Raw genomic sequence first — 17,107 nt, 5'->3', positions numbered from 1 at the left:
GCACAACCCATTCACACACAGCGGGCTGGCTAGAGAAAGACTTTCATAACTCATTAAAATAAACGAACTTTACCTCATCCCCAGAAACGTGAAAGTATTTCCCAGGAGAATCAAACTCCCAATATTTGTTTTCTCTTTTCTTTGAGTATCTGAAATTGTGCAACTGTCAGTAGAAAAGGGACAGCTCTAACATCCATGTACTTACTGAGTATGGATTGAATAGAAAACTGTTTGAACTGCTGATGTGAAAAGTAAATTCTTTTTACCAGGTTGTATTTCAGTGTATATCAGATATGTAAAATCACAGTACTTGGGAATTCCCTGGTGGTCCAGTGGTTAGAACTCCATGCTTTCACTGCCAAGGGCCCAGGTTTGATCACTGGTCAGAGAGCTAAGATCCTGCAAGCCGAGTGGCGTGGCCCAAAAAAAAAAATCACAGTACTTAAGAGCTGAAAGTTGGAAGTTGTCTAGTCTGGTGACTTTCTTTCCCAGAATATTTAGCCACAGAATCCCTTTGCACAAATACATTATGAATCCTGTATATAATATTTGTCTATTGAGGGAGAAAAAAGGTATAGTACCCTACTACCCCTGAAGTCCCTAAGGGAGCTTCATGAAGCCAGTTTTTAAGGTATGGGTATAATGCAAGTTCACTTTTTACTGATGAGGACCCTAAAGCACAGAGCAATTGAGGGACTTGACTGAGTATTTGTCTGTAAGACAAAGATGTAAATAACTGCTGGAGAGGGTCGTTGTACTCTTCTCTCTGCTTTTGTCTGTCTTTTAATTTTTCATGATACAAGTTTTCAAAAACCTTCCAGAGAAACAGACAAGAGTGTAGCAGATTCTTAGCACTCTGAGTTAAATTCTAGTTTTGATATTCTATGAACAGATCTGTGACTTAGATCGAACAGTTTTTCAGAAACACAAATTTTATACTAAAGCCCGTACTTATGAAGAAGACAGCTGGTAAGTCAGCCTCTAACCACTTGCCCTAAACTCCGCTTTATAGTTCTCTACAATTTGTCAAATACCCAGCAGCTCTCAAAAAGAATGAAGCTGACTCTGAAGAGAAAGCCAACCACTAATGCCTATGAAAAGGGTATTTTAAAGGAGAAATTATATGTACTGGCATTTAATGATTTTGTGGTAAAGCAGATCTAGGGATGATATACTCTCTTGAATAGCTAGGATTCTGGAGTATTCATATTCTAGAAAGGAGGAAATTACCACTTGTCAAAATGATTTAATGAATATTACTGTGTCCCAATTTAATTCTTGAAACAACTCTGTGGTGTGTGAACATTGAGGCTCAGAGGTTACAGAACTAATTTGTCCAACTCCCCAGCATTCTCTCATTCAGTACATGTGCATAGATCGCCTACCCTTTGCTAACATTTACCAAACTCAATAAGACCAACCCCTGCTCTGAAGGATTCACTATTTATATGGGAGACAGAGGCACAACATATGATGTTATTGAGGCATAGAGGAGAGTCCTTAACTACTCTTCCTTGAAAGCCAGGAAAGTCTTCACTGAGGGGGTGACACTGAGCTAAGTTTTAAAGGATGAATAGGAAATCACTAAGCAGGGGAGGTGGGTAGAGACATTCCAGGAAGAGAAAACAGCTTACACAAGTTTATAGCATTGTTACAGGGCATGGAGAGACTATTTATGAAATACCAAGTAGGTAGTAGTGTCACTTTAGGAGGTCATTTTTCATATACTCTTAACATTACATGAAATTAAAATAATTCCATCCCTTTCATTCTGAAATTGAACTACATTAAACAATTTCTGATAAGAGATATAAAAGCATTTTCAGAACAAAAGGGATAATAGAATAAAAAAGTGGCACGTGATAGGCACTCAGTGATTATTTATTCAACAATTTGAAATTCTCCTAGTAGCTATTAGGAGATTTCTCCTAATAGCTGTTAGGAGATTAGGAGATTTCTCCTAAAGCTGTTAGGAGATATTTCCTAATAGATGTTAGGAGATTTCAAATTCTAAATTTGCTAAAATTTTAGATCCTATATTTGCCTTAATATCAGTCCCTGTGGTTAATGAATTTTCTCCATAATGCTTAGTTGCCCCAGTGTTAGATCAGTTTGTACAGATGGCTGAAATTATCAAGGGTTGGGGTTCTTCAGATTTTTTGAGACTGCGGAATGAGTAGCTCCAAACTGAAGGTATTGCTCAAAGTGATATGGCTGTGAAGTCAGGCTGGACAGGGAAGAGCGAAGCCAGAGGGAGACTGATGGAGAGGGAGAAAGGGAAGAGGCCACACGGGGGGAGTTCTGAAGGGCTGGAAAACAGGTCTAAGAGGTAGATGGTTGGAGACACTGTAATCAGGCCAGCTGTGAAAGGAAAAACAAAAGGTAGTGGCATTAGAAAGATAAGTAGGGAGGTTCCCTGGCCGTCCAGTGGTTAGAACTGGGTGCTTTCACTACTGTGGCCCCGGCTTCAATCCCCGGTCACAGAACTAAGATCCCACAAGCCATGCGGCATGGCCAAAAAAGTAAAAATAAGAATTTAGACAGGCAGGAATGCATCGCCATCAGTGATTAGTGACTGAGACTACAGACTCCATTCTTTGTAAGTGTATTTCCTTTACATGTTAGTATTTCTTATAGAATATTGAATGCAGGAGGTTTTTCACCAAGCTGTTTGACATTGTTTAAAAATATGCATTTTGGTAATTGAAGAGGTAAGTCTAGGCCAGACTGAAAAGGGCCTTGTATTGCCATTCTGAGGACTTTGAGCTTTATCCCATAGGAAGCTATTGAAGCATTTTTTTGTTTGTTTGTTTGTTTTTTGACATCTTTATTGGAGCATAATTTCTTTACAATGTTGTGTTAGTTTCTGCTATATAACAAAGTAAATCAGCTATATGTATACATATATATATCCCCATATCCCCTACCTCTTGTGTTTCCCTCCCACCCTCCCTATCCCTCCCCTCTAGGTAGTCACAAAGCACCGAGCTGATCTCCCTGTGCTATGCGGCTGCTTCCCACTAGCTATCTATTTTACATGTGGTAGTGTATATATGTCCATTCCACTCTCTCACTTCGTCCCAGCTTACCCTTCCCCATCCCTGTGTCCTCAGGTCCATTCTCTAAGTCTGTGTCTTTATTCCTGTCCTGCCCCTAGGTTCATCAGAACCTTTTTTTTTTTTTAAGATTCCATATATATGTGTTAGCATACGGTATTTGTTTTTCTCTTTCTTTCTTCACTCTGTATGACAGACTCTAGGTCCATCCACCTCACTACAAATAGTTCAATTTCATTTCTCTTTATGGCTGAGTAATATTCCATTGTATATATGTGCCACATCTTCTTTATCCATTCATCTGTTGATGGACACTTAGGTTGCTCCCATGTCCTGGCTATTGTAAATAGTGCTGCAGTGAACATTGTGGTACATGTCTCTCTTTGAATTATGGTTTTCTCAGGGTATATGCCCATTAGTGGGATTGCTGGGTCATATGGTAGTTGTATTTTTAGTTTTTTAAGGAACCTCCCTACTCTTCTCCATAGTGGCTGTATCAATTTACATTCCCACCAACAGTGCAGTAGGGTTCCCTTTCCTCCACACCCTCTACAGCATTTACTGTTTGTAGATTTTTTGATGATGGCCATTCTGACTGATGTGAGTTGATACCTCATTGTGGTTTTCATTAGCATTTCTCTAACGATCAGTGATGTTGAGCATCCTTTCATGTGTTTGTTGGCAATCTGTATATCTTCTTTGGAGGAATGTCTATTTAGGTCTTCTGCCCATTTTTGGATTGGGTTGTTTTTTTTTTTTTGATATTGGGCTGGATAAGCTGCTTGTATATTATGGAGATTAATACTTTATCAGTTACTTCATTTACAAATACTTTCTACCATTCTGAGGGTTGTCTTTTCATCTTGTTTATGTTTTCCTTTGCTGTGCAAAAGCTTTTAGGTTGTATTAGGTCCCAGTTGTTTATTTTTGTTTTTATTTCCATTTCTCTAGGAGGTGGGTCAAAAAGGATCTTGCTGTGATTTATGTCATAGAGTGTTCTGCCTATGTTTTCCTCTAAGAGTTTGATAGTTTCTGACCTTACATTTAGGTCTTTCATCCATTTTCAGCTTATTTTTGTGTATGGTGTTAGGGAGTGTTCTAATTTCATTCTTTTACATTTAGCTGTCCAGTTTTCCCATTACCACGTACTGAAGAGGTTGTCTTTTCTCCATTGTGTATTCTTGCCTCCTTTATCAAAGATAAGGTGACCATATGTGCATGAGTTTATCTCTGGGCTTTCTATTCTGTTCCACTGATCTTTATTTCTGTTTTTGTGCCAGTGCCATACTGTCTTGATTACTGTAGCTTTGTAGTATAGTCTGAAATCAGGGAACCTGATTCCTCCAGCTCTGTTTTTCTTTCTCAGGATTGCTTTGGCTATTTGGGGTCCTTAGTATTTCCATACAAATTGTGCAAGTTTTTGTTCTAGTTCGCGAAAAATGCCATTGGTAGTTTGATAGGGATTGCATTGACTCTTTAGATTGCTTTGGGTAGTATAGTGTTTTTCACAATGTTTATTCTTCCAGTCCAAGAACATGGTATATCTCTCCATCTGTTTGTATCATCTTTAATTTCTTTCATCAGTATCTTATAGTTTTCTACATGCAGGTCTTTTGTCTCCTTAGGTAGGTTTATTCCTAGGTATTTTATTCTTTTTGTTGCAATGGTAAATGGGAGTGTTTCCTTAATTTCTCTTTCAGATTTTTCATCATTCATGTATAGGAATGCAAGAGATTTCTGTGCATTAATTTTGTATCCTGCTACTTTACCAAATTCATTGATTAGCTCTAGTAGTTTTCTGGTAGCATCTTCAGCATTCTCTATGTATAGTATTATGTCATCTGCAAACAGGGACAGTTTTACTTCTTATTCTCTGATTTGGATTCCTTTTATTTCTTTTTCTTCTCTGATTGCTATGGCCAAAACTTCCAAAACCATGTTGAATAATAGTGGTGAGAGTAGGCAGCCTTGTCTTGTTCCTGATCTTAGATGAAATGGTTTCAGTTTTTCACCATTGAGAACAATGTTGGCTGTGGGTTTGTCATATATGGCCTTTATTATGTTGAGGTAGGTTCCCTCTATGCCTACTTTCTGGAGAGTTTTTATCATAAATGAGTGTTGAATTTTGTCAAAAGCTTTTCCTGAATCAATTGAGATTATCATATGTTTTTTATCCTTCAGTTTGTTAATATGGTGTATTGATTGCTTTGCATATATTGAAGAATCCTTGCATTCCTAGGATAAACCCCACTTGATTATGGGGTATGATCCTTTTAATGTGCTGTTGGATTCTGTTTGCTAGTATTTTGTTGAGGATTTTTGCATCTGTGTTCATCAGTGATATTGGCCTGGAATTTTCTTTTTTTGTGACATCTTTGTCTCATTTGGGTATCAGGGTGATTGTGGTCTCATAGAATGAGTTTGGGACTGTTCCTCCCTCTGCTGTATTTTGGAAGAGTTTGAGAAGGAAAGGTGTTAGCTCTTCTCTAAGTGTTTGATAGAATTTGCCTGTGAAGCCATCTGGTCCTGGGCTTTTGTTTCTTGGAAGATTTTTAATCACAGTTTCAATTTCAGTGCTTGTAATTGGTCTTTTAATTTTTTCTGTTTCTTCCTGGTTCAGTCTCGGATGGTTGGACTTTTCTAAGAATTTGTCCATTTCTTCCAGGTTGTCCATTTTATTGGCATATAGTCGCTTGTAGTAATCTCTCATGATCCTTTGTATTTCTGCAGTCTCAGTTGTTACTCCTCCTTTTCCATTTCTAGTTCTATTGATTTGAGTCTTCTCCCGTTTTTTCTTGATGAGTCTGGCTAATGGTTTATTATTTTTGTCTATCTTCTCAAAGAACAATCTTTCAGTTTTATTGATGTTTGCTATTGTTTCCTTCATATCTTTTTCATTTATTTCTCATCTGATCTTTATGATTTCCTTCCTTCTGCTAACATTGGAGTTTTCTTGTTCTTCTTTCTCTAATTTCTTTAGGTGTAAGGTTAGGTTGTTTATTTGAGATTTTTGTTGTTTCTTGAAGTAGGATTGTTTTGCTCTAAATTTCCCTCTTAGGACTGCTATTGCTGCATCCCATAGGTTTTGGGTTGTCGTGTCTCCATTGTCATTTTTTTTTAGGTATTTTTTGGTTTCCTCTTTGATTTCTTCAGTAATTTCTTGGTTATTTAGTAGCATGTTATTTAGCCTCCATGTGTTTGTAATTTTTTACATTTTTTTTTCTTGTAATTGATATCTAGTGTCTAGTCTCATAGTGCTGTGGTTGGAAAAGTTACTTGATATGATTTCAGTTTACTTAAATTTACTGAGGTTTGATTTGTGACTCAGGATTTGATCTATCCTGGAGAATGTTCATGAGCACTTGAGAAGAAAGTGTATTCTGTTGTCTTTGGATGTAATGTCCTATAAATATCAATGAAGTCCATCTTGTTTAATGTGTCATTTAAAGCTTGTGTTTCCTTATTTATTTTCATTTTGATGTTCTGTCCATTGATGATAGTGAGGTGTTAAAGTCCCCTTCTATGATTGTGTTACTGTCGATTTCCCCTTTTATGACTGTTAGCATTTGCCTTCTGTATTGAGGTGCTCCTATGTTGGGTGCATAAATATTTACAATTGTTATATCTTCTTCTTGGATTGATCCCTTGATCATTATGTAGTGTCCTTCTTTGTCTCTTGTAATAGTCTTTATTTTAAAGTCTATTTTGTCTGATATGAAAATTGCTACTCCAGCTTTCTTTTGATTTCTATTTGCATAGAATATCTTTTTCCATCCCCTCACTTTCAGTCTGTATGTGTCCCTAGGTCTGAAGTGGGACTCTTTTAGACAGCATATATATTGGTCTTGTTTTTGTATCCATTCCACCAGGCTGTGTCTTTTGGTTGGAGCATTTAATCCATTTACAGTTAAGGTAGTTATCAATATGTATCTTCCTATATCCATTTCTTAATTGTTTTGGGTTTGTTATTGTAGGTCTTTTCCTTCTCTTCTGTTTCCTGCCTAGAGAAGTTCCTTTAGCATTTGTTGTAAAGCTGGTTTGGTGGTGCTGAATTCTCTTAACTTTTGCTTGTCTGTAAAGGTTTTAATTTTTCTGTTGAATCTGAATGAGATCCTTGCTGGGGAATCTTGGTTTCATCACTTTATTTTTTTAACATCTTTATTGAAGTGTAATTGCTTTACAATGGTGTGTTAGTTTCTGCTATATAACAAAGTGAATCAGCTGTACATATACATATATCCCCATATCCCCTCACTTATATGTCTCCCTCCCACTCTCCCTATTCTACCCCTCTAGGTGGACACAAAGAACCGAGCTGATCTCCTTGTGCTATGCAGCTGCTTCCCACTAGCTATCTGTTTTACATTTGGTAGTGTATATATGTCCATGCCACTCTCTCACTTCGTCCCAGCTTACCTTTCCCCTTCCCCGTATCCTCAGGTCCATTCTCTAAGTCTGTGTCTTTATTCCTGTCCTGTCCCTAGGTTCTTCAGAACACTTTTTTTTTTTTTAGATTCCATATATATGTGTTAGCCTTCAGTATTTTTTTCTCTTTCTGACTTACTTCACTCTCTATGACAGTCTCTAGGTCCATCCACCTCACTACAAATAACTCAATTTCGTTTCTTTTTATGGCTGAGTAATATTCCATTGTATATATGTGCCAGATCTGATTTATCCATTCGTCTGTCGATGGACACTTAGGTTGCTTCCATGTCCTGACTGTTATAAATAGAGCTGCAGTGAACATTGTGGGTCATGACTCCTTTTGAATTATGATTTTCTCAGAGTATATGCCCAGTAGTGGGATTGCTGGGTCGTATGGTAGTTTTATTGTTAGATTTCTAAGGAACCTCCATACTGTTCCTCATAGTGCCCTTTCATCACTTTAAATGTGTCCTGCCACTCCCTTCTGGCTTGCAGAGTTTCTGCTGAAAGATCAGCTGTTAACCTTATGAGGATTCCCTTGTATGTTGTTTGTTGCTTTTCCCTTGCTGCTTTTAATATTTTTTCTTTGTATTTAATTTTTGATAGTTTAATTATTATATGTCTTGGCATGTTTCTCCTTGCAGTTATCCTGTATGGAACTCTCTGCACTTCCTGGACTTGATTGACTATTTCCTTTCCTATGTTAGGAAAATTTTCAACTATAATCTCTTCAAATAGTTTCTCAGACCCTTTCCTTTTCTCTTGTTCTTCTGGGACGCCTATAAATCAAATGTTGGAGCATTTAATTTGTCCCAGTGGTCTCTGAGACTGTCCTCAGTTCTTTTCATTCTTTTTTCTTTATTCTGCTGTGCGGTAGTTATTTCCACTATTTTATCTTCCAGGTCACTTTTCCGTTCTGCTGTCTCAGTTATTCTGCTATTGATTCCTTCTAGTGAATTTTTAATTTCATTTATTGCGTGGTTCATCACTGTTTGTTTGCTCTTTAGTTCTTCTAGGTCCTTGTTAAACGTTTCTGGTGTTCATTCTATTTCCAGATTTTGGATCATCTTTACTATCATTACTCTGAATTATTTTCCAGGTAGACTGCCTATTTCCTCTTCATTTGTTTGGTCTGGTGGGTTTTTATCTTGCTCCTTCATCTGCTGTGTGTTTTTCTGTCTTCTCATTTTCTTTACCTTACTGTGTTTGGGGTTTCCTTTTCGCAGGCTGCAGGTTCCTAGTTCCTTTTGTTTTTGGTCTCTGCCCCCAGTGGGTGAGGTTGATTCAGTGAGTTGTGTAAGCTTCCTGGTGGAGGGGACTGGTGCCTGTATTCTGGTAGGTGGGTCTGTATCTTGTCTTTCTGGTAGGCAGGGCCACGTCTGGTGGTGTGTTTTCTGATGTCTGTGAACTTAGTATGATTTTAGGCAGCCTCTCTGCTAATGGGTGGGGTTGTGTTCCTGTCTTGCTAGTTGATTTGCATGGGACATCCAGCACTGGAACTTGCCGGCCATTGGGTGGAGCTGGGTCTTAGCATTGAGACAGAGATCTTTGGGAGAGTTCTCACTGATTGATATTACATGGGGCTGGGAGGTCTCTGGTGATCCAATATCCTGAACTCGGCTCTCCCACCTCAGAGGCTCAGGCCTGACACCAAGGCGGAACACCAAGACCCTGTCAGCCACACGGCTCAGAAGAAAGGGAGAAAAAGAGAAAGAAAAGAAAATTATTAAAATAAAAGTATTTTTAAAATAATAATAATGAAAAAAAAGAAAGAGCAACCAAACCAATAAACAAATCCACCAATGATAACAAACACTGAAAACTGTAGTAAGATAAACATAAAAATCAGTCGCAGACAGCAGACCCCAAATCTACAGTTGCTCCCAAAGTCCACTGCCTCAATTTTGGGATGGTTCGTTGTCTATTAAGGTTTGATGCAGGGTGCATCAAGTTGATTGTGGGGATTTAATCCGCTGCTCCTGAGGCTGCTGGGGGAGATTTCCCTTTCTCTTCTTTGTTCACACAGCTCCTGGGGTTCAGCTTTGGTCTTGGCCCCACCTCTTTGTGTAGGCCGCCCTCGGGCATCTGTTCCAGCCCAGACAGGATGGGGTTAAAGGAGCAGCTGATTAGGGGGCTCTGGCTCACTCATGCTGGGGGTAGGGAGGCTTATGGTAGTTATAATTGGAATGCGGGGCGAGCTTGTGGAGGCAGAGGCGGGTATGATGTTTCAGCAGCCTGAGGTGCGCCTTGCGTTCTCCCAGGGAACTTGTCCCTGGATCACAGGTTCCTGGCAGTGGCGTGTTGCACAGGCTCCTGGGGGGGGGCGGTGGATAGTGACCTGCGCTTTGCACACAGGCTTCTTGGTGGCTGCAGCAGCAGCATTAGCATTTCATGCTTGTCTCTGGTGTCCGAGCTGATAGCCGTGGCTTACGCCCATCTCTGAAGCTCATTTAGGCGGTGCTCTGCCTTCTGTGGGCAGACAGGGAAGGAATCTCCTCTCCTCGTGCACCCTGAAACAATGGTCTCTTGCCTCTTCTGCAGGTCCAGACTTTTTCCCAGACTCCCTCCCGGCTAGCTGTGGTGCACTAGCCCCCTTCAGGCTGTGTTCACGCAGCCAACCCCAGTCCTCTCCCTGGGATCTGACCTCCAAAGCGCAAGCCTCAGCTCCCAGCCCCCTGCCGTCCCAGCAGGTGAGCAGACAAGCCTCTCAGGCTGGTGAGTGCTGGTCGGCACCGGTCCTCTGTGCGGGAATCTCCCCGCTTTGCCCTCCGCAGCCCTGTTGCTGCGCTCTCCTCCGTGGCGCTGAAGCTTTCCCCCTCTGCCACCCACAGTCTCCACCCGCGAAGGGGCTTCCTAGTGTGTGGAAACTTTTCTTCCTTCACAGCTCCTTCCCACTGGTGCAGGTCCCGTCCCTATCCTTTTGTCTCTGTTTTTTCTTTTTTCTTTTGCCCTACCCAGTATGTGGGGAGTTTCTTGCCTTTTGGGAGGTCTGAGGTCTTCTGCCAGCCTTCAGTAGGTGTTCTGTAGGAGTTGTTCCACATGTAGATGTATTTCTGATGTATTTGTGGGGAGGAAGGTGATCTCCATGTCTTACTCCTCTGCCATCTTTAAGGTCTTGAGAAGTGTTTTAAATCAGACAGTAATATGTTCATATGCATATTGAAGTGTTTTAAATCAGACAGTAATATGTTCATATGCACATTCAGAAAGACCACAGTAAGAGTAGCATGGAATAGAGGTAGGCAGACTAGCTAGGAGACACTTGCACTCATCCAGGTACAAAGGCCAAACTCAATTAATTGGTGGAGGCAGAGAAGAGATCATGAATAGGAAACATATTAAGAGAGAGGGCTTCCCTGGTGGCACAGTGGTAGCGGCTGGGCCCGTGAGCCATGGCCGCTGAGCCTGTGCTCCGCAACGGGAGAGGCCACAACAGTGAGAGGCCTGCGTACCGCAAAAAAAAAAAAAAAAAAAATGTTAAGAGAGAATCTGCGGGGTGTGGAAATTGATTGGATATGAAGAAAAGTGAATAGGAAGGAGACAGAGGCAATATCTAGAATTCTAGTTTTGGTGGCTTTTTTTTTTTTTTTTTTGTGGTCCATGCCATGCGGCTTGCAGGGCCATGGCAGTGAAAGCGTGAAATCCTAACCACTAGGCCACCAGGGAACTCCTTTTTTTTTTTATCGAAGTATAATTGATTTACAATATTGTGTTAGTTTCAGGTATACAGCAGAGTGCTTCAGTTCTGTATATTTTTTCATATTATTTTCCATTATAGGTTATTATTAGGTATTGTATATAATTCCCTGTGCTATACAATAAATTCTTGATGCTTATCTATTTAATGTATAGTAGTTTGTATCTGTTAATCCCATACTCCTAATTTATCCCTCCCTTTCCCCTTTGGTAACCATAAATTTGTTTTCTATGTCTGTGAGTCTCTTTCTGTTTTGTATGTAGATTCATTATATTATTTTTTTGCCTCCACATTTAAATGATATAATGTTAGTCTTTGTCTGACTTACTTCACTAAGTGTAATATTCTCCAAGTTCATCCATGTTGCTGCATATGGCAGTATTTCATTTTTATGGCTGAGTAATTTTCCATTTTATATATATATATATATATATGTATATATATATGTATATGTATATGTACACCACGTCTTCTTAAGCCAGTCATCTGTTGATGGGCACTTGGGTTGTTCCCATGTCTTGGCTATTGTATAGTGCTGCTATGAACTTTGGGGTGCTTATTAAGTCAGAGAATGTTTTGCCTATGTTCTCTTCTAGGAGTTTTATGGCATCATGTCTTATATTTAGGTCTTTAAACCATTTTGAGTTTATTTTTGTGTATGGTGTGAGGCAGTATTCTAATTTCATTGATTACATGTAGCTGTCCAGCTTTCCCAACACCACTTGTTGAAGGGACTGCCTTTTTTCCATCATATGTTGTTGTCTCCTTTGTCATAGGTTAATTGACTATAAGTGTGTGGGTTTATTTCTGGGCTCTCCATTCTGTTCCATTTAATCTGTATATCTGTTTTTGTGCCAGTACCACACTGTTTTGATTACTGTAGCTTTGCAGTATAGTCTGAAGTCTGGAAGGGTTATGCCTCCACCTTTGTTCTTTTTTCACAGTATCACTTTGGCAATTCTGGGTCTTTGTGGTTCCATATAAATTTTAGGAGCATTTGTTCTGGTTCTGTGGAAAATGTCATGGGTGGGACTTCCCTGGTGGTGCAGTGGTTAAGAATCTGCTTTCCAATGCAGGGGACATAGGTTCTAACCCTGGTCCAGGAATATCCCACATGCTGCAGAGCAACTAAGCCCATGCAGCACAGCCACTGAGCCTGTGCTCTAGAGCCTGCGAGCCACAACTGCTGAGCCCGTGCCACAACTACTGAAGCCCACACACCTAGAGCCCATGCTCTGCAACAAGAGAAGCCACTGCAATGAGAAGCCTGCACACCGCAACAAAGAGTAGCCCCTGCTAACCACAACTACAGAAAGCCTGTGCACAGCAATGAAGACCCAATGCAGAAAAGGGAACCCTCTTGCAATGTTGGTGGGAATATAAATTGATACAGCCACTATGGAGAACAGTATGGAGGTTCCTTAAAAAACTAAAAATAGAACTGCCATATGACCCAGCAATCCCACTACTGGGCATATACCCAGAGAAACTCATAATTCAAAAAGACACATGCACCCCAATGTTCATTGCAGCACTATTTGCAATAGCCAGGTCATGGAAGCAAACTAAATGCCCATCAACAGACAAATGAATAAAGAAGATGTGGTACATATATACAGTGGAATATTACTCAGCCATAAAAAGGAACGAAATTGGGTCATTTGTAGAGACATGGATGGACCTAGAGACTGTCATACGGAGTGAAGTAAGTCAGAAAGAGAAAAACAAATATATATTAACGCATATATGTGGAATCTAGAAAAATGTCACAGATGAACTGGTTTGCAAGGCAGAAATAGAGACACAGATGTAGAGAACAGACATATGGACACCAAGCGGGGAAAGCAGGGTGGGTGGTGGTGGGATGAAATGGGAAATTGGGATTGACATATCTACACTAATATGTATAAAATAGATAACTAATAAGAACCTACTGTATAAAATAAATAAAATAAAATTCAAAAAAATTAATTAACTTTTTAAAAAATCCATTTAAAAAAAGAAAGAAAATGTCATGGGTGTTTTGATAGGGCTTGCTTTAAATCTGTAGATCGCTTTGGGTAGCATGGCCATCTTAACAATATTCTTCCAATCCAAGGGCATGGGATGTCTTTCCATTTCTTTGAATCATCTTCAGTTTCCTTTATCAGTGTTTATAGTTTTCAGCATGTAAGTCGTTCACCTCTTTGGTTAAATTTATTCCTAGGGTTGTTTTTATTGTTTTTCTTTTTAGCCAGTTTTAAACGGGATTTTTCTTCACTTTCTCTTTCCTGTATTTCATTGTTAGTGTAAAGAAATGCAACTGATTTCTGTATATTAATCTTGTATCCTGCTACCTTTGAATTCACTTATTTGTTCTAATAGTTTTTGTGTGGAGACAGAGGCAGTATCTAGGATTCTAGTTTTGGTGACTTTTGGATTATAATGGCATTCACAGAGAAGAGGAATATAGGAAGAAAACAGATTTGGGGAAAGAGTATGAGTTTAGCTGGACAAAAACTTGCAGGATAAATATCCTGCATATTCCAGTAGGATATGTAGTTTTGAAATTTAGGAGACCCTGGGATAGGAATAATCTATCAATTAAATAGGTTTAATGGCAGTCTTAAATGTCTATATTCCCAAGGACCTGACTAGCCTGAATTGAACTAATACAGTAAGATTTTAAGAATTGCCGCATAATGGATCAACTTCATGATCCCCCTTCAATCGCCTTCCTGTTTTATTTCAGGTGACCAAGGGATAGTCTCTAGGAAGATGTGATTTTCCTCTCAGTAACCAACTCAAAAGATTAAGGATGTCCTCTTAAAAAAAAAAAAAAAAAAGAAGTTCTTAGAACTCAATCTTGCCCCTCCCTGCTTCACACCTTCTACGTGGAGATGGGAGCTTTGAATGAGCCAGTGAAAATCTATCCATCATCTACTCCCAGAGAATCCAGCCCAAAATATCAAATCTAAACAACTGGGGCTCTTTATAGACTCTCCCTGGGGCAGGTGGACTGTTTACAGGGAAGAAGGAAGAAGATAAAATCATGGATAATTTAAGTTAATGGAGCCAACAAGAGATCTTAGGCACCGGAGCTGGAGGCATGAGGTATCCCCTCCAGCCTCGGCTGCCAAGGGGCTTGTGCCGCCACCTCCGTCTCACAGAAACATCCCTGCCTGGCCTGAGAGTAGAGCTGACAAAGCGCCCTCCACCGACACTGCTGAGAACATACCTCCTCTCTTTTCCCAAAGCAGTGCCCTTTCTGGTCTCACTTTTTTTGTTGTGTAAAAACCCATTTTTCCCCAGTGAATTTTATTCAGGTTTTGAGGATGTTCATACATTATTTGTTGATTTTTGTCACTTTCATCCTCAAGGAGGCAACATCACCTGGCACCTTACTAAGGCTGTGTAGTAACTACGCAACCAATCTCTTAACAATATTTCGAACTTTCAGATTCACCAGAAATCAAGTTCTGACCCTTAGAAATGTTTATTTACAGGCCTCCTTCTACATCAACGTCTATACCAATTGCTGGTGAATCTGAATCTCTGGAAGAAGATAGAAAAGGTGGAGAGACTCTCAAAATTCATCTTGGGATAGCAGGTATGGATGTGTCGCTTACTGGTTTTTCAGTTTGTAAGAAACAGTACTACCCTAAAAGTATCCCAAAGTCCCTCCCAGATTTAAAATTCTGTGGATATATATAACTTGAAATGGGCCAATAATTATCAGCAGTTTCAATTGTGCAATTTTTGTTTAAGCCAATGCTTCATTTCGTCTAAAGGGTGTGTTATCCTCTGACCAATTAAAAGCTAAATGTTGCAGTGACACTCCCACCCCCACCATTGTATGCCTGTACTCCCCACAGAAATGACAGGACACGACAGGATTGTTCCCGTTCCACATGCCCAGCAGCTTCTGCCAGTCATCTCTCAGGTGGTGCTTCTCTTCCATGAATCACATACCCTCTTTCACTGGTTCCCAAACATTAGTGCACATCAGAATCACCTGGTGGCTTGTTAAACCATAGATTGCTGACACTGCAGCCAGAGGTTTTGATTAAGTACATCTAGGTTGGGGCCTGAAAGCTGCATGACTAAGTTCCCAGGTGATGCTGCTGTTCCTGCTGCTGGGCCCAGGCCACACCCTGGGGGCCACTTCTCCAGGCAAACACCCAGTCATAGGCTGCTCCCCGAGCTAAAAGCAGGTGGGGGAATGTCAAGTTGGCTGGGGAAAAAGCATTTATGAGCTTCCTTTTTTCTCCCACGCCATGTGACCAGGGTTATTATTTGAAAGAATGAAAAGAAAGGTGTAGTGTTGTGGTTAACATTTTCACCACTTTTCAGATTGCAAAGATAAGATTTCTTATGCGTAATAAGGATTCTCAAATTTCCTGATTTGGGATCAGTGAATCCTTTGTGTACTTTTTAACTCTTGCATTAGCTCCTTGTCTTCAGTATTTAAATATTATGAATTCTTTCTCATGTTGGAAACCAAACACTCATTAGCCCTACATCCTTCTCCATGTACTGCTCTCCCATAGGCTCGCACTCTCCTTCCCCCACCATCCCCCGCCCTCTTTCTCTCAGACTCAGGGGAGCAAGTTATAGCCAAAATTCTAGGAAGAATATACTGCCCATTTATTCCTAAACTCATGTGTGGTCTGGCTTCTACATTCTGCCGTCTCCTGATGATGTCTCCCAGAACATGACTGTCAAATCCTGTGGGCATTTTTTCTGCTCTCATCTGAATAAATTGGCCATTTATTCTTTCTGGAAGCTTTCTCTTGCCTTGGCTCCCACCTCTTTTCTCTGGCTTCTCAGAGGCTTCTTTATCTTCTTCCACCTTCCTGTTAAAATATCGATACTGTCCAGGATTTGGTTCCCTCCACTCACTTTCCCTGGGTGATGGCATCTGTACCTGGGATTTAACTATCACATAAATGTAAATGTGATCATGTAAATATGAGTTAATATGTTTGATTTACAAATTCATGTTGCCTCCAGGCCTCCGTCCTGACCACAGGCACATATTTCCAAATGCTTTTTGGAAAGGTCCACTTTATGTCACATTAGACTGAAACCCATCTGTTTATCTTTTTTTCTCAGCAAGCTTCTAAGTTCTTCGTGATCAGGTCTTAATTTTTCTTTGTATCAACAGCATAATGGCCAGGGACACAGTAGAAATTCCATGAATAGTGGATGGGTGTCCTCAGGTGTCTCAAATTCCACATACCCAGCACGTCGTCTTCCTAACTCTTCCCCCTGTATTTTCTGTTGCAGTTATCCTGGCACACACTTCTAGTTAGTAATTAAGTACTGTCATTTGTGTCTGCTCAACATATCTCAGCTGAATTATTATGAAAATCTTCACTCCTTCACCCCCTGTTCATCCTGCTGCCAAAGTGATCTTCCCAAAATGTCAGTCTGGTCAAGCCACACCCTTTCTTAAAGCCATTGATATTTCCTTCCTTAAACCCATAGGAGAAGGTCCTTCATTAGCAGGCATCTGCTCATCTCTCTCTTTCCTTCAGTCATCTACACCACTACCCTATATGCCAACTTTACCAAACTGTTAGCTTTCCTACAGACAAGGCATGCTTTTCCCTGCCTAGTCTAGCCGAGAAATTCCTATGCATTGTTAAAGACCTGGAGTTAACCTCCTCTATGAGGTTGTTCCTTCATTACCAAGTAGTGTTCAATGCATTTGTCCTTTGGAGCTCTTGAAAGCTTCTTTTTGGTGCTTGTATTTTGGTACTTGCCACGTTGTATTATAACTGCTTCTACTCTAAACTGTGAAGCATATATTTTGTCTTATTTATTTTGTACCCCTATATCTTGTACAGTATTGGGCACTGACCTGGTAAGAGCTTAATAAATATTTATTGAATGAATACATTTTGAAAACCAATAAATAAATGGATGGATTAAGATCTGAGCC

At 40.0% G+C, this 17,107-nt stretch overlaps 1 protein-coding gene across 9 annotated transcripts in view; it reads left to right on the top strand.

Annotated features, from left to right (window-relative positions):
• EEIG2 (EEIG family member 2) overlaps nucleotides 1-17,107 on the top strand; it is a 150,478-nt gene that overhangs the window by 77,566 nt on the left and 55,805 nt on the right. For all 9 annotated transcript variants that reach the window (XM_033862679.2, XM_033862678.2, XM_033862677.2 and 6 more), the window contains exon 6: nucleotides 14,667-14,770. In XM_033862679.2, coding sequence (XP_033718570.1) covers nucleotides 14,667-14,770 — 104 coding nt within the window. The remainder of the gene's footprint in view (nucleotides 1-14,666; nucleotides 14,771-17,107) is intronic.

Source organism: Tursiops truncatus, chromosome 1 (genome assembly GCF_011762595.2).
Source record: "Tursiops truncatus isolate mTurTru1 chromosome 1, mTurTru1.mat.Y, whole genome shotgun sequence".
Lineage (NCBI taxonomy): Eukaryota > Metazoa > Chordata > Mammalia > Artiodactyla > Delphinidae > Tursiops > Tursiops truncatus.
This window is presented reverse-complemented; position numbering and strand designations above follow the sequence as displayed.